Source organism: Aethalodelphis obliquidens, unplaced genomic scaffold (assembly GCF_003676395.1).
Source record: "Aethalodelphis obliquidens isolate GAN/ISIS:26980383/991018 unplaced genomic scaffold, ASM367639v1 scaffold9, whole genome shotgun sequence".
NCBI classification, from domain to species: Eukaryota; Metazoa; Chordata; class Mammalia; order Artiodactyla; family Delphinidae; genus Aethalodelphis; species Aethalodelphis obliquidens.
Genome location: NW_020837953.1, coordinates 27,078,349 through 27,105,739, shown reverse-complemented (window position 1 = coordinate 27,105,739; position 27,391 = coordinate 27,078,349). Strand labels below are relative to the sequence as shown.

At 53.9% G+C, this 27,391-nt stretch overlaps 1 protein-coding gene across 9 annotated transcripts in view; it reads left to right on the top strand.

Annotated features, from left to right (window-relative positions):
* The window catches only part of NHSL3 (NHS like 3), a 45,018-nt gene that overhangs the window by 10,615 nt on the left and 7,012 nt on the right, over nucleotides 1–27,391 (top strand). For 2 of the 9 annotated variants that reach the window (XM_027109248.1, XM_027109247.1), the window contains exon 1: nucleotides 5,793–6,116. The exons of 4 other annotated variants lie outside the window; for them this stretch is intronic. In XM_027109248.1, the coding sequence (XP_026965049.1) occupies nucleotides 5,885–6,116 (232 nt within the window). In that variant the 5' untranslated portion in view covers nucleotides 5,793–5,884. Of the gene's footprint in view, nucleotides 1–5,792; nucleotides 6,117–15,612; nucleotides 15,813–24,583; nucleotides 25,784–27,391 lie in introns of those variants that run through there. 3 more of the 9 variants (XM_027109250.1, XM_027109249.1, XM_027109255.1) reach the window with 2 other exon arrangements.

Sequence of the window (27,391 nt, the reverse complement as noted above, 5' to 3'; positions counted from 1 at the left end):
ATGCTTGTATGTAAACGCGTAGAAAAAATATATGCATACTGCCCACTACCACTAACAGTGGTGAGGTGGAGGTGGGGAACATGCGTAAAGAGGCACTTTCACATTTTACCCTGTTTATTGCTGCATTGTTTGGGCATTTTATAGATACATATATTCTACGTTATCGCATTTGTAAAAGGAGGGGATAACGATGCCAACTTCACAGATTGTTGGAAGGATTTCAAGAAGATCCTACAGATATAATCCCTTTCACACTGCCTGTGCAGAATTGACCCTCACCAAGTATTAGTTCCCTTCGCTTCCTCTTGCCTGAATGTGTGTTGGGTTTTGTGCATTGGTGCTGCCATCTGTAACTGTTTGTTTATATTTATGTGACTAGGCCTTCTGTATATCTCTCTCTGATTTATGGGCCAGTGGGTATCTGTGTGTGTTGTTTTTGTATCAGTGGATGACAGTATGAGTGTCTGTGCATCTGGGAATGTGAGCATTTGTGTATATATGTGTGTGTGTCAGCATGTCTGTGTATAATTGGGTATGTTTCTGTACCTGTGTGTGTTTACATGTGTTTAGATATCAGGCTGTCTCAGTGTACCTGGGCGTTTATGGGTACTCAGAGGTATCAGTGTGTATCTGGGTTTGTGTCTTGGTGTGTGTCCATGTATCTGAGTATGCCAGGGTAAACTGGTGTGCATGTGGGTCTGTCAAGCTGTGTTTGTGTCTCGGCGTGTTTGTGTAGGCCCCATGTGCGATCATGGGCCCCATACATCTTGACCCCTCTCCCAGCTTCCAGAAGGCCCTGAGCGTGGGCACTTCCCTCCTAGCCCTGCCCTTGGGCACAGGGCCAGCCTTGCTGCCCAGGACTGGTGGAGTGGGTGTCTGCAAACACCTGGAGGCCCCACCCAGCAGCTCCCTACAGGAAGCCTTATCAACTGGCAGACCAGACTGGTCATGCCCCTGTTTCGGGGGTGAGAACTGAGAACTGACCGCCCTCCTTGGACAGCAGTGAGCCCTGTGGATCTGGGGGTCAGGAAATCCTGGCTCTCTCAGCCTAGGTCAGTGTCCATCTGGCCAGCTTTTGTGCTTGTCAGATGCAGCCAGACAGTTGGGAAACAAAGCACGTCTCCATGGCAACTCGCCTCTGCCTTTGAACTTGGGCAGTTCAGTGGTTTTGTGGCTCCTTCTTCAGGTCTGGCACTGGGATGGGGGTGGGCGGTGAGGATGAGTAATGAAGTTTCCATATATGCTCGATGCATCACCCCACACACCCCAACCCACTCCAGTACCTCCACTCACACTCTCCTTTTCTAGGTGAAATCAGATATTCAGATGGGGTAACTGGTGCCCAGAGAGGGCAAGTGTCTTACCCAAGGACACCAAGTTAGTGGCAGGACCGAGATGAGAAACTTGTTAGGCTAACTTTTAACAAGCCATTAGGCTGGGCTGGCTGGATAACTCATTTCTGTGCAGACCTCAGATAAAGCTTCTCCTGACATTTCTACCAAGATGCTAAAACTCTTACCATTTGCCCTTGCTTGTCTATGAAGTGTAGTATTTTCTAATTACTGCCTAAGAGAAACTGTTGCAGAAATAAACTGAACGCTGGCTCTCTGTTAAAACAATAACCACACCTGTAACTCAGGATTTCAAATTTTTAGTCCATCAAAATGTTGGCATTGTTCCTGCTGATTTATTTTGTGTTAAGTAAAGGTTATACCTTTTGATTTATAAAAATAAATTCATATGTATAAAGCATTGCTTTTATCTGTTTTATCTGTCAGATAAAATGCAGGGGGCTTTTGTTTGCAGGGAAAAATAAAAGTTCCACTGCTAAAAGAAAAAGGTTGAAACCCACATTTTTACACTGTGTACAGCTCAGAGAGTGACAGTCTGATCACAGAATAGCTGGTCAGTCTGGAAGCCTGGAGCACAGAGCTGGTGCTCAGGAGATAGTGGCTGAAAGAATGCAAGGAATCAGAATTCATTCCACAATGGAGACTGGGCAGTGGCAACAGCAACCTTTCCTTTCTCTCTGTCTCCCCCTCCTCTCTCTCTTTCCTTCCCTCCCTCAGCCTCCTAGGAGCTGGCAGCAACTCAGAGCTGAGAACCCACAAGACTCCATCTCCATTCCACACACATCACCAACACCTTGGGCATTATTTCACCTCTCAACCCAGCAGGGAAAATGGATGGAATTAGGCTTGGGGCCTGATTCTAAGAGATGCTGGGAGGATCAAAGAAGACCTCAGCAGGGAGGTTGTTTGAAACGTTGATACGCTGCCACAGATGCCAGGAGCCACAGAGTAGGGGCCACAGGAGTGTCCACTGTGGGGATGAGACCTGCAGGGTCTCCCCGCGCCCCCAGGTTAGGGAGGAAAGAGGTAGAGGGCATCAGATACAAGGAGCCCGTTTCTATCTTCTCCCACTGAAAAGGATCAAAGTGTAGATTCTTAGTTCATTCTGAAACAGGAACCCCTTTGAGAATCTGTTAAAGCTGTGGACCCTTTCCCCAGAAAAAATGCATACAGGTGCATTTGAAGTTAAGCAGAACATTTCTGGAGGTTCCTGGAGGGCCAGCTGCGGCCCCAGGATAAATACTTTGCTTTTCCAGGGTCTTAACTGCCCACCCTTGAAAGCAGCAGGGGTGGGGCAGGGGCACAAAGCAAGTGATCAATTAGAACCCCCCCACCTCCCCCCCCCCACGAACACAAATCAGTTTTAAATTCCATCTCTGCCCAGAGGTAGCTGTGTGCCTGTTGGCAAGTCACTCCTCCTCTATTTACACTTTCTTATCTATGGAATACGAGGACTATTAATCTCTCAACATCCTCGACTTTGCAGAACTGCTCTGCCCTCCAGCTGGTCTAAGAACTGAGGGAAGCCAAAGTGCTCCCACCCACAGCTGCATGATTTACAGACTCTGTCCCTTCCTGGTGTTCCCGTTAAAACGAGGGAGGCTCAGCCATACCTTGGCGTGGCTGCTTAGTCTGGAGTCTGTAGGTGGAGGCCAGGCCTAGCAGGGGACAAAGCTGGAGCCTATGGGAGGCAGGTCTCCCAAGGGTGGGGGGTCAGGAAGTGTAGGATGGGTGTGAGGGCAACATGGGGTGGTCCTGGGTTTTCCAAAAACAGAGGGAGCAGGGAAGTCCCTGGCGTTCCAGTGGTTAGGACTCTGTACTTCTAAGATCCTGAAAGCCATGTGGCACAGCCAGAAAAAGGAAAAAAAGAAAAACAAAAACAGAGGGAGCAAAGCTAGATGGCCTCAGGGGCTGTAGCCCCAAGCTTGGTTATTGCTGGTTCCTCCCTGGGGACAGGCTGGCAGCTTCCTTCCTGGTCAGGTGACAGCCTGGCTCCAGGATGGACTTTGGGCCCTGCCGACAGCGGCTGCTGGGAAGTCAGTTTCCTTAGCTGCCCAGAGGGCCAGCAAAGAAATGTAGCTGAGTTGAGCAATCATGAATCCAGAGAGCAGTGTTGCAGGCTAGCCCTTCCCAGCTAGCCCTGAGGGTCTCAGAAGCAGGCCAGTCCATTAGGCCAGGGGACAAGCAGGAAAGCTGGGCTGCTGGTCTGAGGGGTGGCTGGAGATGGGAGGTGAGAATGTCTGGGTGTCAGAGTTAGGAGCAGTGAGGGGAACACAGACCTGACCTCTCCCCACTCCCCTTTCCTCTCCTCTTCTCCTAATCAGGGGACCCAATCTGTGAGTTGACTCCTCGGGGTTGTGTTTCTAGGGGACCTTTCGCTGAGGAATTATATGAGCCACTGGCAGGGCCAACTTCGTGGGCGTAGTCCACACGGCCCTGCTCTTAGAAAGGCCCCATGTTTGGTTGAATGCTCTGCCGTTGCCTTCTTGAAATTTTTAATAAATTTTGAATAAAGGCCCTGCATTTTCATTTTGCACTGGGCTCTGCAAACTGTGTAACCAGTCTGGCCACCAGGAAGAAAGGAGGTGCTGAAAGGGTTGGTGGGGGGCAAGATTGCCCAACATTCCTCTCCTGATCGCCACTTCCAAAAGCCAGAGCATGTTTGCTTTCCTCTTTCCTCCCTACCAATGCATCCAGACTCTCCAACAGGCCAAGGCCCTGTGCATCGCTCGCTCTCGAAGTCTCAGCCCTGCCTATAACAATTTTCCTCTGATACTCACCAATGGAAGGAGAGGTAGGGTCCTTAGGGATAGTGCTAGGCTGGGCAGAAACCAAATGAATGGTGGTTAGATGGGAAACTGAGGCCCAGCAAGGACAGTAATCTGCCCCAGGTCCCCCAGGTGGTAGGGGGGAGGTGTCAGTGATGGCCCAAGTTTGCCACAGCTGAGCCGCTGGGGGCACTCGGGGGCTAAGGCAGGTTAGAGAGGTCACAATGCACACTCTAATCCTTCTATAATATAGTGAGTGTTGTCTGTACTACAGCAGGGCTGACTGGGCTGGGTGGGGACCAGGAGAAAGCTATTTGACCAGGGTCAGGTTGGGCGATGAAGACAAATTCTAACCGGTGGGGTAATCATGATGCCCTTCTGGGGACCCAGTGAGGGAGTCTAAGAGCCCTGAACCCACAGCTGGACCCTAGGGCAATTTCTAGCTCCTGGGGACCAGGCAGAGACAAGACCTAGGTTGTCGATCTAAGCTCCTCTGCTGCTGACCACCTCTGTGCTCTTGGGCAATCACTGTCCTCTTCTGGCCTCAGTTTCCCTTCTGTACTATGGGGGTATCACTCCCTGCCCTGCTTCCCTCAGAGCTTGTTGTGGGATCAGATGATATGAAAGTGCTTGATCAGCTATAATAAAGAGCCAGAGGTCTGGAGGAAACAAGCACAGCATTTTAATGATTCTTAAAGGCTTCCTTTCCCTACCAGCTTCCTCAGTCACACTTGTCACCTGCAGAGGATCTCAAAGCACCTTATAAAGTTGTGAGTTTAATCCAAGATCAGCTCTAATCAGTGTTGAGCATCTCAGTGGAAAATTCAGACCCAGGCAGGAGTGCTCTGGGGACTCCCTGCCTGGCCCAAGGGTAAACTGAGGCACGGCTCTCCTCATCCCAGTCACCCAAGAGGCATGGGTCCCAGCTCCACATCGAGGACAGATGGAGGCTGGGGGAAGATGGGGTGAGGAAAGGTGAAGGTGGGGTGAGGAAGGGGAAAGGAGCGAAGGGACGACTCCCAGTCGCCAGATGGGAGAGGAAGACCCACTGTCGGTCACAGCTCTCGGGTGGGTCTGACGTCTGTCTCTAGAGCAAAACCTCCAGTACTGCCCGGGTCCTGGAAAACATTCTCAGAATTCCCTTATTGCAGAAGAATTCCAGAATCCCCCATCTCGTCCCGGACCAAACTCAGGGCACCAGGTTCTCTTGGGGTCCAACCCCAACACCTCTCTCCCCCCTTTCCCTGCGCATCCCCATCATCGCCCCGTACTTCTCTGTTCGAACCCAGCTCTCCTCAGTGCCCCCGCAGAAACGGAACCTCGGTACCGCCCCCTCCCGGACCCGCCCCGCCCCGCGACCCCGCCCTCTCGGCCCCAGCCCGCAGGCGCGGCTTGGGGGCGCGGGACCACCCTCCCTCTGCACCGGACCTCGCCCTCCCCGAGTCCCCGACCTCCCGGACCCGGGCCGGAGGGCCGGAGGAGGCGGGGAGGGGCCAAAGGCAGCACCGCCCCCGCCCCGCGGCCTCTCCCTCCCGGCTCTGTCCCTCCCGGCCGGCCTCCGCGCCCCGCCCGCCGCCCCGCGGCCCCTCCCGCGCCGCTCCCGCCGCCCGCCTCGCTCCTCGCCCTCTCTGCCTCCGCCGCCCAAACTTTTCTGCGGGCGCGTCTCCGCGCGGCGGCCGCCTGCCCGCCCGCCCGCCCGCCCCCGGCCCATGGGCGCCCCGCCGCAGGGGGCCTGACCCTCGCGCCGGGTCCCCCGGCCGAGCCATGGCGGCCTGCGCGCCCCCCGCCGCACCTGCGGCCGAAGAGCCGGGGGGCCCTGGCGGCCCCCCGCGCAGGAAGAAGTCTCGCTCCGGCGTGTCCGGCCTCCGCCGTGCCTTCAGCTGGCTGCGGGGCAAGCGGCGCAAGAAGGCGGCAGGGACAGAGGGCGCCGAACCGGCCGCCCCCCGGGCCAAGAAGGCGGACGACAAGGCCAGGAGGGCCAAGGGTAAAGGCCGAGGTAAGGCGACCGGGCACCTGGGCAGGCGCCGGGCGGCGCCGAGGGTGCGGCCTGGGTGGCTCCTCTGGGGGTCCGCGGCGTGTCGGAGGTGGTGACTCCCTAGGCGCCGTTGCTTGGGGAGCGAAGAGCCCAGGGCTCAGCCCCGCTCGAGATGGAGAGGACCCCCCGAAGGGGGCAGGAATCCCCTGGCTTAAGCAGGAAGTGCTGGCCGCCCGGCTCTTGGGACGGTGAGGCGGTGCCCCCTTCCCCCAGTCTCACTCAGGTTCTGCCCTCTGCTGCTGAGTCAGGGGGTCAGAGTCTTGACTCTGGCCTGGGGCCAATGGGAGAGGCACGTGACCTTACATCTCTGGTGGGGGGGTCCCTCTGGGTCTGGAAAGCCAACTGCACTCAAAAGGTGTTTCAGTCGTCGAGGTGGATCCGGGTTTCCAGCCCCACAGAGGACCCAGCACGGAGCATAACATGCTTTAGGTTCTTAGCAGTGTTAGCTTTTCCTACCTGGTCCCCCTCACCACTCACCTGGGCCAAACCGCAAACATCCACCTCCTGGGGTGGTGAGCTCAGGATCTGAGCCAACTGCCCCACCCACCACTCCTTCCCCCCGCCTTGGTAGAAACGGTCTTGTGTTGGAAGTGTGCTTGCAGATGGGGGAAACAGGCCCAAGTTAATGGAGAGGCTGTACCTGGGGCAGCGGTGGTTACCTGAAGTACTACAGCTAATTCCTTGCCTCTAGGCTCCCTCTGGCCTGATGGATGGGCAGCCTGACGGGAGGGGTGGCTGATCTGGCCCATCCCTACTGGAATCACTTTTCTTTTGGCCGCTTGCTTTGTTCTTCCCTCATCTTCCTCTCTGTTTCTGTCTCCTGATTGAGGTGGAGGGCATGAGTCTCTGCAAGAGGGTGGGGCTCCCTTGGGGCCAGCCGTCCTAGGAAGTCTACCTTTCCTGTGCTCCTGCTTCAGTGCTAGAGGTGAGGAAATGGCGGTGTGTGCAGGCCCATCCCATTCTGCCTGTGTTTACCCGCCCAGTGTCCTTTAACCACCTCCTCTGGAGGATAATTAGATGGAACACTTTAGGGGTCAGGAAGAGGGTGAAAGGCCTCTTGTGTGATTGCTTCCGGCCTGATCTTCCTTTTGGATATGGGCCCTGCTCCCCTGCAGCCCAGCCACAAACAGAAGTTGGGTGCTGGGGCTGAGATGACTGGGCCAGGCCCCATGGGAAGGTTTGCATGAGGGGTGTTTCCAAGGGCTCTGCAGTCCCCACAATATATGAAGTCTGTCCCAGGGCTGCCCCACTGGGATTCAATCTGAAGTCATCCCTATCACACTCGAGGGGGCATGGGTCAGAATTGCAGCAGGATGGTTTGTGGTCAGACTGTCAGGATTAGAGATAGAAGGCTAGTGGCATACCCCAGGGCAGTGGACACTTTTCCCCTGGGAGATCAGCCTGGGTGCAGGGGCTGGAAAAGCTGACTCTGTAGGTCCTTGCTCCGACAGTCTGGGTTAAGGGTCATTGGGTCAGTGGCAGGCCTCCCCCTGCCTTGTGTTTGGTATTGGGTAGCACTGGGCTTTCTGGGCAGCAGGTCGACCTGATTTGGGACCACGTGCATGGGCAACACCTCCCTGCCCCTGGCTGTTGTTTCCCCAGGTCTGAGGGTGGCCGTAGGTATGTCTGGAGGAAGTCCTGCTTCCTTTTGCTCCAACCTCCTATTATTCCAATTGTTTCCTTGTTACCTGCCTGGCCAAACTTCTTTTCTGTTTATTAAGAGAAATAAATCCAATCTCTCTAATCTCCACTGGCACTGCTGGTCAGGAAGGGGAAGCCCAAAGAAGGCTTAACTCTTTCTGGGGAAAATGTTTAGAATGAAGATTGGGGGAGATGGGGAGGAGGCACACACAGAAAATTCCTGGGAGGTCAGGGGCCTTTGCTAGGGAGGTCATTATCTCCCTGCTCCCAGTTGCTGAACCAAAGACCCATAGATGCAGGTCTTGGCTTCTTTAATCTGAGTCCCCTACTATAAAAGGGAAAACTGAGCTTGGGATAGATTTTGAGCCTCTGTTTTCCAGAACCCCCGTGCTCCCCGCACTGCCCTGCACAGACTTAGAAAGGAAAGAGAGGAAGTCTGACATTTATTTATTATTCTGAATGTGCCAGAACGCCCCCCCCCCACCTCCCTGCCCCACATCCATTACCTCCATTATCATTTACGACCATTTGAAGATGGAAAAACTGAGGCTCAGGGAGAGTTTTGAGCGATTGATTTGGCCACCTGGGATTTGAACTCAAATCATCTGACTTCCAAAACTGGTCCTGCTTTCATGATTCTCCCAAGGACATAGACCAGGGGGTAAGGCTTAAAGATCTTCTCATCCAACCCATTGTACAGATGGGAAGAGGCCCAGAGAAAAGTGAGGGAACTTGATAAAGTAGGAGGAGTATCAGAGTCAGGCAAGTTAATGAGAGTTCACATCCTGGCCCAGCGGTTAGCAAGCCCTGTGACACTGGGCAAGCAACTTCTCTGTGGCCTCACTGTTTCCATTACTGTCTCTTGAAGAGAGGGGACCTTCTCACTGGGCTAACCTTCCGGCTAGACATATCCTTGATGGGTCTGTGAGCTTTCCAAGATTCTTACAAAAGAGGATGTGAAAATTATTTGAAAGTGAAGTCACCATAGAAATGTAAGGGGTCGCTGTTATTGTGTTTGTGAGTTTATTCACCTGAGTTGTAAGGACCCAGTCTGGAAGGAATGGGCTTTGAAGCCGACAGGACAATTCTGTCCTGGGCCCTGGTCTGCCCCTCTCGGGCCATGTGACCCCGGCAGGTTATTAACCCCTCCAAGCCTCAGTTCTGTTACCTGTAAAATAGAGATAACAAATCCTGGCTTTACAGGGGTGTTTCAAGGATCAAATTAGAAAACAGACATGCAAGTGCATTGTGAATTGTGGAGCATGGTCCAGATGTCAGCGGGTTGCTGCTGCTGTGATGCTGAGGACTTGAGCATTAGCTAAGTTTATCCTGATTCATGTTTGGAAAACAACTCATTGGTTACACCTCAGATACCCGTGATGATGATGATTATTGAGGGGGGATCCACGGAAGGTGGAGTCTTACCTTTGTCCAGCGGAGGATTCAGGCACAGAAAAAGTAACAGACAAACAAACAAGCAGACATCCATATATTTCAGAAATATCGTGTGGACTCTAGACAAGTGTGTGGGGAGCAAGTGTTTCTGGGATGGATGCCAGGACTGGAGGCTGGCAGATAATCGGGGGAGGCTTCCTGGAGGAGGTGAGCAGAGTGTGGAAGAAGGAGGGCAGGGTGCTGACTAATTTGAAGGGGAACATGAAGGCTGCTATGTGCCAGACCCTGGCCAGGCATTTTCATGAATGTTTTCCCTTGTCCTCAACAACCTGGGAGGTGGTCAGTTACAACCATTTATAGGTGAGAAAATAGGCCCAGAGGGTGAAAGTAAGTTGGTCAAGGTCATTCAGCTTCATTCATTTGAAAAAGACATATTCCTTACTAGATAGTGTCATGTACTGGTCAGGGTAATGCAAATATTTGGGACAAGACGGGCAAGGTTCTTACTTGCATGGACATGATGAACATAGCGTAGCACTGACAGAGCCACTCAATCTGTCTCCAGAGGCCATACTCCAAACAAGATAATATGAGGTTGGATGTGTTTCTGACTCGAGGGGAGTAACTGCTGTAGAGCTTAGGATCAACTTCGGGGAAAGGAGTATACAGCCCTCCCGAAGGTTTCTCTCAGGCAGTGGGCAGTGGCTGGGGGGGTGGGTGCTGGGGATGGCTCCGATACTGATAGTGAGAATTTAGGAGCTACCCTGCCAGGCTCAGCAGATTTAACCCCATGAACGTTGGCCACTCACTCAGGGAGAGCTGTGCTGGGCATGGGGTTATGGAGAGAATCCTTGAGTTTGAGTTCTGCTTTGCCAAGTCCTGCCCCATTCTTGGCAAGACACTGTCTGCCTTAATAAAGATGGGGTTTAATGACCTCTGACCATTAGTGGCCCTTTCTCATTCTAGAATTCTATGAGTTTGAGAATGGTCTGGAGGAGCAAGCTGGAAGGGGGAACTGGGGGTGGGAGCTATGTTCAGGGAAGGAGAGCCTACCTTTGGCCAGTCAGATGGACACGACATCGGGACCCAGTGGTCTGGATGTCATAGGAAGGTGGGTGAGGATGCAGGGTGAATAATACCAACTCTCCCTGCTGAGGAAGGGGCCTGTGTAGCTCTAAAGCAAAGTGAGGACCCAAAGGCACTTTGGTTAGTGGTCACTTTGCCTCTCTGAGGTCTGGGTGGTATCTGTTTGCCTTTCAATAAACACTCCATGTATTTCCACATTCTGTGCCATTGCATGTGCTGTTCCCCACCTAGTATGTGTTTCCCTTCCCTTTTCTATCCAGTACTTCTATTCATCCTCAAGGCCTGGTCCAGTGTCATCATCTCTGTGATACTCCTGGGGAAATTATTGCCCCCAGACTCTAGAGCAGGGTGCTCAAGAGATTTGGAGTTGAACAGCATATGCTTTTCTTTCTTTTTTTAATATTTTATTTATTCGTTTATTTATTTGGCTGTGTCGGGTCTTAGCTGCGGCATGCGGGATCTTTTGTTGCAGTGCGCGGGCTTCTCTAGTTGGCGCACGGGCTCTAGAGCACACAGGCTCAGTAGTTGCGGTGCGTGGGCTTAGTTGCCCTGCAGCCTGTGGGATTTTAGTTCCACGACCAGGGATTGAACCCTTGTCCCTTGCATCGGAAGGGGGATTCTTTTTTATTTTTTTGGCTGCAATGGGTCTTTGTTGCTGTGCTCAGGCTTTCTCTAGTTGCGGCAAGCAGGGGCTACTCTTTGTTGTGGCGTGTGGGCTTCTCACTGCAGTGGCTTATCTTGTCGCAGAGCACAGTCTCTAGGCGTGCGGGCTTCAGTAGTTGTGGCTTGTGGGCTCTAGAGCGCAGGCTCAGTAGTTGTGGCGCACAGGCTTAGTTGCTCCGCGGCATGTGGGATCTTCCCGGACCAGGGCTCGAACCCGTGTCTCCTGCATTGGCAGGCAGATTCTTAACCACTGCACCACCAGGGAAGCCCAGAAGGTGGATTCTTAACCACTGGACCACCAGGGAAGTCCCAGGATATGCTTTTCTGGTCACCTTCTTCTTGGGGAGGGGCATCTCAGTGTCCTTAGCCTGGGGCCTTGGCTGATGTCATATGGGCAGGGCTCCCTCTGCTGTGGGATACATCAGTGGGGGAGTGGTTTCCATAAAGGAGTCTGGGTCCACCTTCTCCAAGCCCCTCTGAAGTGATGAGCATTGTCTGCCTTGGGTCCAGATGGGAGAGGGGGGTCTCACTAATTTATTTCACAAATACTTATTAAGTATTTAATATTAGGTAATAAGTACCTACTATGTGCCAGACTCTGTCCTGAGGATGAATGAAAGACAAGGTCCCAGTCCTCGTGAACCTCACAGTTTGAGGGGAGTAGTAGACATTGAACAAGTAATTAAGGGTCAAGAAGTGTGACTAAGGAGGGAACAGAGTGATCTTCCCCGAGAGGTGATGCGAGCTAAAATGGAAGAATGAGGGGAAGCTGGGGTTGAGGGATTTGCAGAGCTGGAACCAGGCAAGGCTTCTGTTGGGGGTTGGGACCAGCTGGCTGTCGCATTCCGTGGGCACAGGCATCACCATACCTTACTGTTCTGAACATCCTGAGGGCAGGCCCTGGGCTGACTGTCTTTTCCCTCTGCCCTGCCCAGCACAGGGCCTGGCATTAAGTGGCTTTGGGTGATAGGTGGGTAATCTGATATGGGCCCCCAGAGCACGGGTATCTCCAGATCCTGGGCGCTCAGAGCTGATAGCCTGAGATGTCACAGGGAGCCCTCACGGCACATACAGATGGGCAACTGAGGCCCAGAGGAGGAAGTGACTTGCTCAAGGTCATACAGCCAACCAGTGTTGGAGGCAGAACAGGAGCCCACACCTGACAGGCTGACCTCAGCTTCCCCACTCCTTTGTTCTGACTTCAAATGGAAAATCCCATCCCAGAAAGGGCCCTCGAGCAGGGGTGGGATGAAAGGAGCAGGAAGCTGAGGAGGCCGAGAAGGCCTCATCCATCCCCTCCCTTACCTCTGACACCTTCAGAAGGGGCCGGGTCCAGCTGCCTCTCCCCCTCCCTCCTCAACGGAGGCCCTGGATCCGCACCGGTGGCACAGGGCCCAGGTTCTCCTGGAAATCCCCTTCAGGCTGGGGGGCCCTCCCCCCACCACTCTCCCTTTCCCTGTGGCCAGAAAAATCTCTAATCTGTTGTGGGCAGAGGGCAGTGGGAGCGCCTCCCCTCCCCCACCCACCCCTCGGAAATTCCCCTCTCCCCGAACCCTCAAAGCTGTCTCAGCTGCTCCTGGCCTGTCACATGCTGAAGAAAACTAATGAGAGGCGGCATTGTATATTGTTTAGGCCGCAGTGAATGTGGCGGGATGGGGAGAGCAGGTATACACACCTCTGCCTCCCATCTGGAGAACCCATGGACGGCCACCTCCAGTCCTGTGGCTGACTTGGGGGAGGAAGTGGGTGGAAGCAGCTTCCTTGGGCAGCAGGGATGAACTCGTTGTCCACCTCCCCCATGACTATACTCCCCAGGACTCTGTGCTCTAGTGTTCCGCTGTCCTGGGGGCCGGTTCACCAAAGGCTGTCAGCTGCACTCCCAGGGTGCTCTGTGCTGGCATGGAGGGGAGATGGAGACAGCTCAGCCTGCCAAGGGTTTAAACCCTGAATCTTCTGGCAAAGTGCATGCTTCCCAGGAGGCTGCTGATGGGGTCTGTTCCGAGTAGGACCTCCTGCCTGCTTTAAGATACCCTCTCCTCTAAGCCCCTAGCCAGCCGAGGCCTTTAATACTATCCTCCAGGAGGGTCACGAGACACTCAAGCCCTGCCTTGTGGTTCCAGGAGTTCTGGTCCATATGCCTACCATATCACCTACTTCTTCCCACCAGTCCTACCCCAGGCTCTCCCAGGCTCTCCCATGCACTTGACTCGTTGGTAGTACTCTTCCTCCTGGATCTGGGAGCAAGCACAGCCTTTGTAGTGAAAGAAGGTAAGACTGGGAGAGTGCCTTGGACTCTCTTGCCCCTGCCTCTTCACCTCCATTAGTGCTCAAGGTGCCATCATCACCACCTTTGCCAGTTTCTGTTCAACACGTAGGGATACCTACTGTGTGCCAGACACTGTGCTGAGCCTGGGGCTACTAGGAGGAGTGAGAGGATCAGTGTCCTTGAGGAACTTGTTTTCTGGTTGGAAAGGGACATACCAAAGCAAACTGTTGCCTTGAGACAAGTGCTGGGTTGGTGTTACACAGGGTGCTGGGGAGCCCTGAGGTGTGATCAGTTCTGTATCAGCGGACAGCATTAATGCCTGTGGGAGCCCCAAGAACTGGGCTGGGGGGGGGTCAAGGAAGACATGGAGGAGGACACTGTCTAGCAGGGCCTTGAGGACAGGCAAAGGTGGAAGAGGAAGGAGCTCTGAGAATGAGAGGGGTGTGGTCAGAGATGAGGCTGAACTGGTGAGCGGGGGCAGCTCCTGCAAGGTCTCCTGTGAAGGCCAAGTTACCTGCTACACTCCAGACATCCTTCTAAGCTCTTTGCATGCCTGTCCTCACTGAATGTATGCCAAGGGATTTGGACTTTACCCTTGAATGTTCTCTCTGCCCCCCCATACCACCTTTCCCCTTTATGGGCCTCAGGTTCCCCACCTGTAAATTAAGGGAATTGGGCCAGCAAATCTCTGAGGTCTCATCGAGCTCTGCCACTAGGACCCTCTTCTCTGTGCAAGGCAGGGAGCCTGCTGCACACAGCATGGTATACAGTGTATGCTCAACAAGTATTTTCTGCGTGGATATATAAAATACCAGCCCCTCAGGGACTACACTGTTGTCAACCTCAGTCTCTTAACAAGAGATGGGCCTCAGGGAGGGTGTGGTTCAGCTTTAACTCTCCCATTTTGCAGGGAGGGAACAGGGTGTCTTGGAGCCACTGGGCATAAGAGGCAGCGAGGTGTAGTGGAGGGGCTTGCTGCGGTGGCAGAAAGGATGAACCTTAAGGGGATTAGAACTGAGGGCCGTGGGCTTCCAGCCCAGTGCTCTTTCTCTGTCTATACCATGCTGCCCCTGGTTGGAGAGATGGCAGAGTGATCGTAAAGGAGAGTCCTTGCCCAGTATGTGGGCTCCTGGGCAGGTCCCTGGACACAGGGCACTTGTGAGAACATGAAGATGTGGGGGCCTTGGGCAACCTGGAAGGCTTTCAGAAGAGGTGAACCTTGGCCTGGGCTTTGAAAAACAAAGACTTACTTACCGGGAGATGAGAGAGAGTTAGGGTTAGATGCACACAGACATGTGCTTCCATGTATGTTTACCTATATGCTCCATTACTTACACATACCCCGCCCCCCAAAGGTAGATAGATATGGGTATATCAGCCGACAATTGCACAGTCATATTGATACAGAAAAGCACATGCAATTACAGTCTTATAGACAAACGTTTTTACTTACATGCACTCAAGCAGACTATTACACACTCAAATACACAAAAAGCAGGGATATTCAGCCAGCTTGAGGGAGTCACAATTATATAGGCAAATACACAAAAGCACACATCCAGACCTATGTAAACAGACTCAATTATATGGATACAGGCATGCAGTCACAGATGATGACACAGAGAGGAACCCACATGTTCAGGGTCACAGATGCACAACTACACAGCCACATTCAAGAACGCAAATACAAATGCCCAATTACATGCCCTCCTTCAAGGTCATGGAGAGGCACAGATAAAGTGGTGGGGTAGGTAGCCTGGAGCAGTGGGTATTGGACTCAGTCTGGGTTTGAGTACTGGCTCTGTAGCTTAATGCTGTTTGACTTTGGGCTAATCATTTGATTTCATGGAACCTCAATTTTCCCATCTGTAAAATGGAGATGATAAAAGTACCTACCTTACGGAATTGTTTTGTGCATGAAATTAAGTAATGCATGAAAGCAGTTATCACAGTGCCTGGCACATAGGAAGCGCTATATAAAAGGGTTCTCTTGTTATTTTGAACACCATTACTACAGAAATACAGTCAGATAGATGTATTTGTACAAACAAGCAGAGACAGGAGATACACAGACACGTGACACTCACGGGGTGGTGGTTGGTGGGCCCTAGCAGCAGCAAGGCTCCAGACCCCGCCTGTCTGGAGCCTGGGCCCCTAGTTCTCTTGGTTCAGCTGCAGTCCTCAGAGGCAGCCCCTGGCCTGGGAGAGCGAGCGATCCGTCGGCCCCACCTGGACAGGCCCGGCCTTTCCCAGAGCACTGGGCGGGGCGGCTCAGCAGGTCTCCCAGGTCCTCAGAGGGGTGGAGCTTACGGGATGTGCGCCAGGCCCCGCCCCCTGCCGGCCCCTCCCTCACCCCGGCCATTGGCCGCAGAGCCCGGGGGCGTGGCCGAGCTGGGGCTGGGGGCGCCTGCGGTGGCCGCCCGCGCTTCTCTCTGCCTCCCTCCTGTGGCTGCGGGCCCGGCTGCCGGGCTGGTAGGGCTGCGCTAGGGTTCCCGCGCCGGCTCCCGCGCCCACCATGGGCAACTCACACCACAAGAGGAAGGCCCCAAGCGGCCCCCGGGCCCGCAGCTTCTGGCGGTTCGGGCGGTCGGCGAAGCGGCCGGCAGGTAGGGGCTGGGGGTGGGGGCGGGGCAGGCGGGGAGGAGGGTCTTCCTGCCGCAGCCGCCGCCGCCGCTGCTGCCCCCTCCTGGGGCTTGTTGGGTGTGAGTTTGGGGGGCCGGGAATCCCCCGCACAGACCCCACCCCTCACATGCAGACAGAGACACATGTACGCACGAATACCCGCGGGCGGGCACATGTACATGTTCACAATTCACAGTCACATACACAACACCCACTCAGATGTATGGACATGCAGACACAAAATCACATACACATTCACACCCACACGATCGCTGTGGGAGGCACAGATCCTGAGATACAGGTACATATACCTATGTATACGGTTTACCCAGCCACACGAACACCACCACAGTCGCAGATTCAGACACATTCGTGTAGGTACAGTTGCCCAACGTCTTAGGCACACGTATGTACACACAGGTTCAAAACTGCACAACCAGCCAGACCCCAAAGCACTTATACATACACACACACACATACACACGCACGCACGCACATTTGTTCCCCAGGCTTTAGCCCGCACAGGCTGAAAGTTTGCAGGAAGGAGGGGAGACAAAGGTTGAGGGGAGAAGCAGGAAACCAGGGGCTGGAGACTCGAGCCGCCTCCATCTGGCTTGATCGGGAGTCGGACTGGTTCTCTGGGCTCCCTCCCCACCCCCATCCGCACCGCCGCTGCCTCTCTCTGTCCCCCTTCCCCCCCCCCACCCGCGGTCCCCATGGTCGCTGCCGCATCTCCCCCTTTCAGTGCAGCCACCGAGCTGGAACGCAGCCCTTCCCAGCGTGCTGCGGGATCTGTCCGCGGGTCACATTCCATCCTCCAAGTCGGGGGGAGGGGGCAGAATGGGAAGGCCTCCAACCCCAAGGCTGGGAGCCAGGATTCCTGGTTCCCCCCAGTGGGTGTGGCGGTTCAGGGTATCCCCGGGTCCCAAGAGGTGTTGGAGGAGGGGCTGTCTAAAGTGCCTAGTTCCTCCGCCTGGTGAATCCAGACATGGGGTAGGGGCAGGGTGGGGATCCACCCCCCACCCCGCAAGATAAGGGGTCTCCAACAGAGTCGGGTATCTGCTGGTTTTGGGGAATGAAAAAATCCTGGAGAAGGTGGCTTGGGGGGCCTCCCTCCTGTGGTGGGAGAATCCACCCATGACTTCCCAGGATGGCCTACATTCCTAGAGGTTCTGAATTGAGCCTGATGATCTCATCCCTCCATGCAGGGGGCAATAGAAAGGGCCTAGGCTGGGATTTAGGGTGTCTGGGTTCTCAGTGTTCCTCTGGTATGGGCTCTGTGACCTTGAGCAGATTGCTTTCACTTCTCTGGACCTTCCTGGCTCCTAGAGGGAGGTCTGTCTGTGAAATTAGGGCAGCTTAGCTTCGGTGACTTCTTGGGACCCTTACAGTTCTGGCTGGCTATTTCGTCGTGAAAGAGACTGATAGAGAAGGTGGGCTTGTCCAAGGTCATTGCCTGCAGTGGTTTGAAGAATAATCATGATTATTAAGAAAATAATTAATTAAATTCTGGTACGCTCTCTGAGGTTCCTCAGAAGCTGGGTTGATGAGAGACTCCTGGACCTTCCAGTAGTCTCCCTGTCCCAGTAATCCTGAAATCTAGGTTGTGCCCACCTGTCTCTCCTCTTGGAATCGGCACCAAGGGGCTGGGGCTGGGGCTGGTGAATCTTCATCTGCCCTCGTATGGCCACTCTAATCTGATGGTTTCCTGAGAACCAACTGTGGATCCAGACTTGTGACCATTTGTGGTGGGGGAGAGAGAGATTAAGAGGGCTGTTTACAATCTCCTGCCCGCCAGCCCTTACAGAAGAGGCCTGGGGCTTCTAGCATCTCTTGTGCTCTTCCAGTTCCTGCTGCAACTCAAGGGTTAACCAGGCTTTAAAGGTGTTCCTAAAAGCCCAGAAAGCAATGTCAAGGCAACATAGAAGAAAGCGTGGGGGGCTAGAGAATATTCTAGGCTATATGTTAAAAGGCTTTTGGGTTGCGGTCAGTTTTAGAAAACTGGGGAGCTGGTATTAAAGAAGTAACTGTAGGGTTGGAATTAGTCCTGAATTGTTGATTAGACAAGAGAACCTGCCCAGGGATGCATTTCAGCTCTGGGGTATGGTCGTGAGCAAAGGCATGGGGTTGAGACTGAGTGTGGAGGCTGGAAAGCAAAGTAGTTGAGGTTTCTTCCTTGTGCCTGGGAGGAGAAAAAGTGAATGTAAACCTCAATCTCTTTGTTTTTACTTGTGCTGAGGATTCTAAGGCTTCCCTGGCTTCAGCCTCTGCTGACACAGGTCCAGGTATGGGACTGGGGCTTGAGTGCTTACTCCTTTGATTAGTCTGTGAAAGGATGGGGGAAAGAACGCAAGGCAAGCAGAGAGGGCTGGAGTCTACAGGCCAAAGGGAGCCAGTGAAAGTGTTTGAGCAATTGAGGAGCCAATGAAAGTGGTATGTTAGGAAGATGGCAGGTGCAGGCAGGACAGGTTGGGGGGTGGGGTGGTGAGAGTGGAAGCTCATAGAACGGTCTGGAGGCTGTTGCAGTAATCCAGGGGAGAGGCTGATGAAGTGAGGGCTGGGGACATGTTGAGGGCTGTGGGAGTGGAGAGGAGTGGCAGCTGCAGAGACACTGCAGAGGAGGTGGCAGAAGTGATAGGAAGGACCTGGGATTAATCAGATGTTGAGAGTATGGGCCAGAGAGTGCTGTGAAGGCTCTATGCGTGAGGCTGCTTGGCTGGGGGTGGCAGCAGAGCTAAATGCTATGCTAAACCCTTTACTTTGATTAATTCATTTGTCCTCCAACGGTCTTACAAGCTGTAAGCTATTATTCCCATTTTACAGATGAGAAAGCTGGAGCTCAGAGAAGTTAAGTCACTTGTCCAAGGCTACTCAGCAAGGAGGTTGCTGAACAGGGATTCAAACCCAAGCCTGTCAGATTCCAAAGCCTGTGCTCTTAATTATTTTAGGTGTAGATGGATATCCTCTTATGACGGAGGGGCCTGCATGTCCTCCGGGTGAAGAAAGCCTGAGGCCCTGGGGGATTTGGACTCCGTATGGTGCACAGGTGGAGGAAGCACTGTGGAGGAAGGGCAGGGGTTGAGGACTAAGCATTGAAGCCGCCAAGAGCTCAGAGAGGGAGCTGGTTGGCAGTGGGAGGGGAAACTGAGTTTCAAGGAAGGGTTGGTCCCATGTTACAAATGCCCTTGGACCATAGAGAAGGGTGAGGGTGAATAGGGAGAGGCCTCCTCACTGCTGCAAAGACATTGTAACCTGCTGGGATTGTTTGGCCTTGGTTCTCAGGAATCCAACTCAACCCTCCCAGCCCCAGGCCATCTAGGCACTTGGTCCTGGGAGGTACGGAGAATTGGTGAAGGATGTGAATTGGGAGCTCAAGGAGCACCCCCAGCACTCTGTCCTCTTCCTGTTCCCATGCATTATACTGTCAGGCTTACACACATGGCCCTCCTCCTGATAGGGTTTATTGTTCCCACTTTGCAGATGAGATTGAGGGAAGGGACTAAGTCATTGGTGGAGTCAGACTCCGCCCTGCCTCTGGACCTAGAGCACCAGTGGCCGCAGCTGGGAGAAGACCTGCTCCTGTTACCTCCCTTGCCCCCTTTCTTCCTGTTTCCTCTCCCTTACTGGGGTGGGGAGACTTGTGACCAACTGTATGTATAGACTTGCTTGTGGGAGCCCTGGGCTTCCAGATAAGGGGCTGGCCCAGCCCTCTCTGGTCTGAGGGATCTGAGATAAGCTGAACCCCCTTGCTGCCCCAGGTCCTGACCCAAAGTGAGGGACCACTCCCCTCCTTCTAGCGACAGAGTCATACATGCCAAGGGCTCCTTAGAGATCATCTCCCCAACCGTCCCACCTCACAGATGAAGAAACTGAGGCCCAGAAGATGGCAGTGCCTGATTCAGGATCATGCTTCAACTGAGGGGCAGTGAGAGCTCAGGCCTAGGACATCTGACTCCCGGGGCAATGGGATATCTGGTATGGGCTCCGAATTCCCTTTCCTCCCAAACAGGGGGCAGTTAGGGCTGCTAGATAGGGCTAGGTCACTGAGGAGCTGATAGGAAGCTGATGTTAAGTGTCCCTTATCAGACCTTATCTTAATAATGGTTCTCAACTCCACTTGAGATTTGAAGAGAGCTCCAGAAGTGGATGGGAGAGGAGGCCTCTAGAGGCATGGGAAGAACAGCAGCCAGTGTGAGCTGGGCTCACATCCTGATTCTGCCATTATTAGCTGTGTGACCTTGGGCAAGTCACTAACCCTAGGGGAGTGCCTCTGTATGGTGAGGAGGATTTAGTGAGAGACCATGTGTGTCTCAGTCAATTGGCACTCAGTAAATGCTGGCTTATGATTGGCGAAAGTGAAAAGGCCCCCGTGCCTGGATAGGCAGAGGCTCCCTCTGATGACAACACTGTGTTTACACTTGGTTGCGTGGCTTTAACTTTCCCAGGCACTCTGTGAGGTGGGTGTTAGTCCCACTTTACAGATGAGACTGCAGCCCTGAGAGGCTGATTCATTTGTCCAAAGCCTGGAATCCAGACCTTCCGACTCCCAGCCTTTTTCTCTCCTGGCTTCATGGTGGCTGCCTCTCTGGCATCTATGAAATGAGGATAATCATGCCTTGAAGGAACAAAGGAAAGGGCTTTGGAAAGTCAGGATCTCACCCTGGCCGAAAGAGATTATTATGTTACTGTCGGCAGCAGATACTGACCCGGAAACTCATTATGACATTTACTAATATTATGGTAGCTAATTCCTCCCTGTGTTACTGCCTGTTCCCCCAGGCGCCTGTAGGACGGGATCCTCCCCTTTCTGTCCCAGGCGCTCCCTACCCACCAATATTTACCGTAGAACCGGCCTGTCAGCTCTGCCCTGGCTAGGCTGGGGCTTCGCACTGAGAAGAGGAAGGAGCGAGATTCCCCTCGTGCAGAAGTGGGGTGCAGAGCTCCCCCACTTTGGGCAGTGACTGAGGCTATGGCCCCCTCCCTCCCACGCCGACCCCTTAACTTCCTGAGACTTAGGGTCACTAAGGCGTTTGCAGTGAGACCCAGGTTCTGGGCTCTGCCACTTCCTGTTTGGGTGACCTTGAGCAAGTCACTGTCCCTCCAGCCTTGTGCTCATTTGTAAGAAGGGAACTCACACCTACCTTTCATGTTTCTCATTCGCTTTCTTCGAGACAGTAGAAGAGGAAAGTGTTTTGAGAGAACCGTAAAGCGCCTTCACCTGAGAGTTGTGTTCACTTCCTTTTGTCTTGCCTCTAAGAGAATAAAATCTACGCATGCTCTGGATTCTGCTCCTATGGGAAGGCCCGGGTCCCCTCTGGGCCTTGGTTTGCCCACCAGTACAAAAGTGAGGGGCTGAGACTTAGGGGCCTCCAAACACCCTGAATCCTGGCTCCAGAGCAAGGCCACCTGGGCAGCTGTGCCCTCCCACTTCATTCCTCTCCCCTGAGTCAGGCCAGCCTGGCTGCGGGGCATGCCGCAGCCCCCGCCCCTTGCTCTGGAATGGGGCAGGTTGAGGCCTCACCCCGTGGAGGATGTTGCCAAGACAGTACATACGCATGCGCACAGGTGCACGTGGCCTTGGGGGGCGGGGGCAGGGGCTCCCTTTCCTATTCCTCTCTGTTTCCAGGCTCAGGGGGGCCCCAGAGCAGCGGGTACATGCATCTGCCCTCGTGTACACGCAGCCACCCAGCAAGACCCTGCATGAATCTGCGCAGTGGCGCTCGGGTGTGGGGAGGGCGTGGACTAGGGAGGCATGGGTGTGCTTTGTGGACGTGGTGGTGAGAGCACCCGCCTGTGAGGGATGGCCCCAGTGAGGCTTTTTGGAGGTGCGGTCTGCACACTTCTGCTGGTGGTCTGTATCTCAGCTCCTTCCGGAACTTGCAGGTGTGCTTCCTGGTGTGCGTGGCCTGGAGCAAGGTGTCTTCTCAGATCCAGGAAGCCTCCTCCCCTGGGCAGGTAGGGGAGGCAGAGGCTGCGTGGTGAGCCTCAGTCCCAGGCTGCACCTCTGGACTGTGCTGAGGCTGAAGGTCCTGGAACAGGGACTCCAAGTGTGGCCTTAGGCAAGGTCCTTCTGCTCTCTGGGCCTTAGTTTCCTTGCGAGGTGCATGCTCTCCATCCGAGGCTCGGGTTGCTGAGCCTCTCCCCAAACAAGCTACAGGTGTGTAGACCTGCGCCTGGGGTGGCTCAGAGGGACCTCAGGCTCTGGCCAAGGCGTGGGTTGGGTGGGGGTCGGGGGGATGGGTGTTGCTGGGGGAACCAGATGTTATCAAGTGTGAGAGCCTTGGATCCTGCTGGGGAATTTGCAGCTGTGACCCTGACTGCAAGCTATGGGCCTGGGACCTTGATGAGCTGATGTTTCCCCACCCCTGACTTAGCAGAGCTCAGCCCTTAGTTTCCCTGGTTGGGAGAAGCTGAGCATGCCTTTGTCCTGCATGGTTGAAGGCTCCAGTTTTGGAACCAGCCAGAGCTTGGGAAGTCACCTGGCTCTGTGAGCCTCACAGGTCAGTTACCAGGAGAATATCTTTGAGTACCTGCTTCGAAGGACTGTTGTCAGATCTGTGAGGGTAGAGACTGCCTTCCACCAGCACCTGGCATGGTGCCTGGCACGAATTAATCACCCTACAAGTGTCGGTCTACTGCTCTTTTCTGTTTGAGTGGGACTAATAAGAGGGATGGATGGGTATGGCCTAAGAGAGAGGGAAGAGGGGAGGATGTGGTCAAGAAACCTCAAATTTTGCGGGATGGTAGGGTCATCCAAACCTTCTTCAGAGGGAGATCAGGTTTGTAGCTGGCACAGTGGGCAGAACGTGGCTTTTGGATTCAAGTGGTCTTGAGTGTGAATGCTGTCCCGCCACTTACCAGCTTTATAATGCTTGCCCTCTCTGGTGTCCATTTCCTCATCTGTAAAACGGAGATAAAAGTGCTTACTGGGCTTCCCTGGTGGCGCAATGGTTGAGAGTCCGCCTGCCAATGCAGGGGACACGGGTTCGTGCCCCGGTCTGGGAAGATCCCACATGCCGCGGAGCGGCTGAGCCCGCGAGCCATGGCCGCTGAGCCTGCGCGTCCGGAGCCTGTGCTCCGCAACGGGAGAGGCCACAACAGTGAGAGGCCCGTGTACCACAAAAAAAAAAAAAAAAAGAAAAAAAAAGTGCTTACTTCTTGGGAATTCCCAGGCGGTCCAGTGGTTAGGACTCGGTACTGTCGCTGCGGGGGCCTGGGTTCAACCCCTGGTTGGGGAAATAAGATTCTGCAAGCCGCACAGCACAGCCAAGAAAAAAAACGTGCCTACTTCTTAAGGGTGTTGTTTAGATTTCAGTGATCTGAGGATATATACTATCTAGCCCCACAGAATTTTGTTCTCTAGAGAGCAAAGGCTCAGGTATCTGCATGAGTGGTCCCTGAGAAGTGGCACAGCAAATGGGGAAGGACCAGTAGGAGGATCTTGCAGCATGGGAGCCATTGTGAATTCTTAGATCCCTAGAGACTCAGAGAGAGAGAGGTGCTGTGAGAGAGGGGTGTCCTCAGAGTCTGGGGGACAGCACTTTATAGTTCACAGACCTTCTCTTCCACAGTCTCAGCTACTCTTTGTTTTTTTTTTTTTTTCTGGCTGCAGCGTGAGGCATGGCATGCAGGCTCTTAGTTCCCTGACAAGGGATGGAACCCATGCCCCCCTGCAGTGGAAGCACGGAGTCTTAACCATGGGACCACCAGGGAAGTCCCTCAACTACTCTTTTTGGAGTTGCCAGGGGGAATCTCTTTTAACACCGTCAATACTCAGCTGAACCTTTAGTACTGACCTCTTGGGGTTCTTTGAATAAAATCCTGACTCTGCCAAGGCCTCTGGGGCCCAACCTGACCTGGCTCCTGCCTTTTCTCACCTGCCATTCTCTCCCTTGCTCATCATATTCCAGCCACACTGGCCTCCTCTCTGTTCTGGGAAAACCACCCCACCACACCTGCCTCAAGACACCTTTATGCTTGCTGTTGCCTCTTTCTTTTCTTTCTTTTTCTTTTTTTAATATTTATTTACTTATTTGACTGCGCCAGGTCTTAGTTGCAGCACACAGGATCTTCGTTGCTGCGTACGGGGTCTTCATCGCGGCATGCAGAATCTTTAGTTGTGGCATGCAGACTCTTAGTTGCAGCATGTGAGATCTAGTTCCATTACCAGGGATCAAACCCGGGCCCCCTGCATTGGGAGCGTGGAGTCTTAGCCACTGGACCACCAGGGAAGTCCCTGCTGTTGCCTTTTTCTAGAAGGTTCTATGCCCAGCACTTGCCCTGGTTGGCTGCTTCTTTAGGTCTCAGTTCCAATAGCCTTTCCTTGATGCCCCCTAAAGTCACCCACTTCCTGTCACATCTCCTCAGCCCTCACTATCTAAAATTATTTTGCTAGTTTACCTCATTCGTGTATTCATCAAATATTTATTTATTTATTTATAAAAATTTATTTATTTATTTATTTATTGGCTGTGTCAGGTCTTTGTTGCTGCGTGTGGGCTTCGTCACGGTGCATGGGCTTCTCATTGCGGTGGCTTCTCTTGTTGCGAAGCACGGGCTTTCGGCACGCGGGCTCAGTAGCTGTGGCTCGTGGGCTCTAGAGCTCAGGCTCAGTAGTTGTGGTGCATGGGCTTAGTTGCTCTGCGGCACGTGGGATCTTCCCAGACCGGGGCTCGAACCCATGTCCCCTGCATTGGCAGGCGGATTCTTAACCACTGTGCCACCAGGGAAGCCCCTCATCGAATATTTATTGAACTCATAGTATGTGCCAGACACTAGAGATATACTGGTGAACAAGATAAAAGTTTTCCAATAGCTGTAGCCCCTAGTACTAGTTTAATAAGTATTTGCTGATTAAATGAATGGATACAACAATCTTATAAAGAGGAGTTCTTAGCCTTGTTTCCATGTGAGGTCATGACTTGTATGTGATGGAGCTGGATTTGAACCTGGACCTGACTTCCCTCCAAGTACCTTCCCTCCTGCCCCCCACTCTTACTGCCCTCACCTGTGACTAATTCTGTTCTCCCCCCTGCCTGGTGATCCAAGAGAGTCGCTGAGTCACAGAGTGAGACCAGTGAGAAGAATCCTGGGCTGGAGGAGGGAGAGGTCTGTGTTGAAGGCCTGCCTCTGTTTGTGTGACCTTGGCGAGTTAGTGCTTTTATGGCTGTTGATGTTACATTACTGAAGTGGGAAGATAATCCTTTGGAACGTCTGGGGCTGGACAGACACGTGAGGGGTTGTTAGCACCAGCCACTGTGATTCCGCTCTGGACATCTCCCCGGCTTCCCAGCACTGTGTCCTGGGCTGGCTCCTGCTCCTCCAGGGACCTCTGCCAGTGTGTCCTTGCCATCCGCCCAGGCAGTCCTGGGCTTCTGCCTGGCTGCTGCATGCTGTGAGCCCCTTCCCCAGGGAATCACCCTCAGCAGCCAGGAGGACTTGGGGGTGGGCACCATGCCAAGTCTAGTCTAGTGGCTCTTCCACCCACCATCTGGCAGCCGGCACCCTTGCCTTAGCTCTGGCTCGTGACCGTTTAGAAAAGGACTTGGAGACAGGGGTAGTGGGCTGCCCCTGGAATTGAGTATCTTTGGCCCTCCTAGTCATCCTTTGCACAAGAGCCGAGCACCCAGAGACTCCGTGCCTCAGTTTCCCTGTCGGAGTCTGGGAAGGTGCCTGCTCCTGCCCTGCACTCGAGGGGCGGGGTCGGTGGATGGGCGGGAGCAGTGGTGAAGGTGGGAGGAGGACCTGGAGAGTAGCCCCTCCCCCTCCTCTGCCTGGAGCCGGCGCTCTGCGGCTGGGCGGGCAGACTCATCCCCTCAGCGCTGGGTTATGGTGAAGGCATCGCCCGGCGTTCTGGAGAGGTCAACGTAGGGGACGGTCCGAGTGGCGTCGGCAGTCATGGTGGTGTTCCTGGGCCGCCACCTCCCGGCGCTCCTCGGGCTCTTCAAGAAGAAGGGTGAGTGGGTGTGGCTGTGGGGGAGATAAGAGATCTCCGACACCCCCATTTGCCAGACCCTTACGTAGAATGGGGGAATCAAGGCCGGGGAAGGCAGTGGGGTGGGGGATGCGGGCTGGTAATGAGGCCAGACTCCCCTGTCCGCCACGGTGCCTTTGTCCAGCAGCTTTCCTACTGCCTTTGTTTGATTTCTGCTTGTGTTTCAGAGGATGGCTCTAGGTGTCTCTGACCTTGAAGCCCGCAGTCCTCGGGCAAGATTGCCTTCCTCCAGGGGTACTCACGCTTTACTGGGTACATCCCAATACCTCAGTTCCAAGAGGTAGTGCACCCCCTCCCGGGTCAACTCAGTGTGTGTGTGTGAGGATGGGATGTGGGGAGCAGAGTAGAAAGGAAAGTAGTGCCCCTGGAAGTTGGGGAGCAGATCAGGAAAATCGTGTTTAGAGGCCTGGGGGTGAAGTTTTGAGGGGAGGGGCCTATCCCCTCCTCCTCCTAGGAACTGGGCTTTCAGGCCTGGATTAAGATGTGGGGGCCAGAGGGCCCCCAGTTTGAGTGTGATTCAGGAGTCCCCTCGGGAAACCTGGAGTTTAGTCTTGGCTCTGACTCCGATTTGCTGGGTGACCTTAGGCAAGACCTTTCCTCTTTGAGCCTCTTTGTGGACTTGTAAAATCAGGAGGTCGGGGAGAGGAGGGTCACTGAGAGACCTCCTAGCTCTGACCTTGTGGGATTCCTGAGGATTCCCTGGGCGGGAGCTTGGCTGTTGAAGAATGCGCTGAGGAAGGCGGAATGGGCAGTTCAGGTGTCTGAATTGAAGATCCTGATCTTGGGGCGTGGCCCTTTAAAGGGCTTGTTTTGTTCCTGTCCCTCCACAAGGTGCTGCCAAGGTCACATGACCCTGCCAGAGCTTTTGCTTATGTTGTGGGTTCCGTTTAAAGGGGGGCTGGGGCTGCAAAGTGCTGACACAGCCCCTATTCCCAGGATTAGATGCCCAGCTCCTCCATGGGCAGGGCCTGTAACAATATCCTTTGTAATGGACCCCAGGCTCCTCTGCACCAGGGCCCTGGGCCTCCAGGAGAGGGGGATACCTGGGACTGTTCCCCAAAGAGAGGCTGGAGCTGCCTCAGGGGGAGTGGAGTGGCTGGGGTCCCTCTTCTCCCCTCCCCAGCCTATCCTTCCACGAAGGGACAGCTGCGTGGGTGATTAGGGGACCCAAGTGGCCATATCCTTGGCTTAGCCCACACCCCAGGACTTCCTGGGAATCTGGTTATGACCTTTGCTAGTGCCCACCCCCTTCCTAGTGTCCCATGTGTCTTTTTCTTGGGGTGTACAAAGAGGTGGTTTGTCTTCCTGTAAAGTGGAGCTCAGGATCTGGAGACAAGAGAAATGTATTTGCTATGGGCTGTGTGTACACTGGAGTGTCTTGCATGGGGCCCTGAGTGACAGTTGTGTGTATATTTGGGTACTGTTTGTGTATATACAGACTGGGGACTGTGGGTGTCATGTGTATATGTGGTGGCTGGGTGTGCTCTTGGTTTTACTTGGATGCTATGTGTTTGTATACATACTGAATGAAGCCTGTGGGTGTTGTGTGCATATATGGTGGGCATGTGT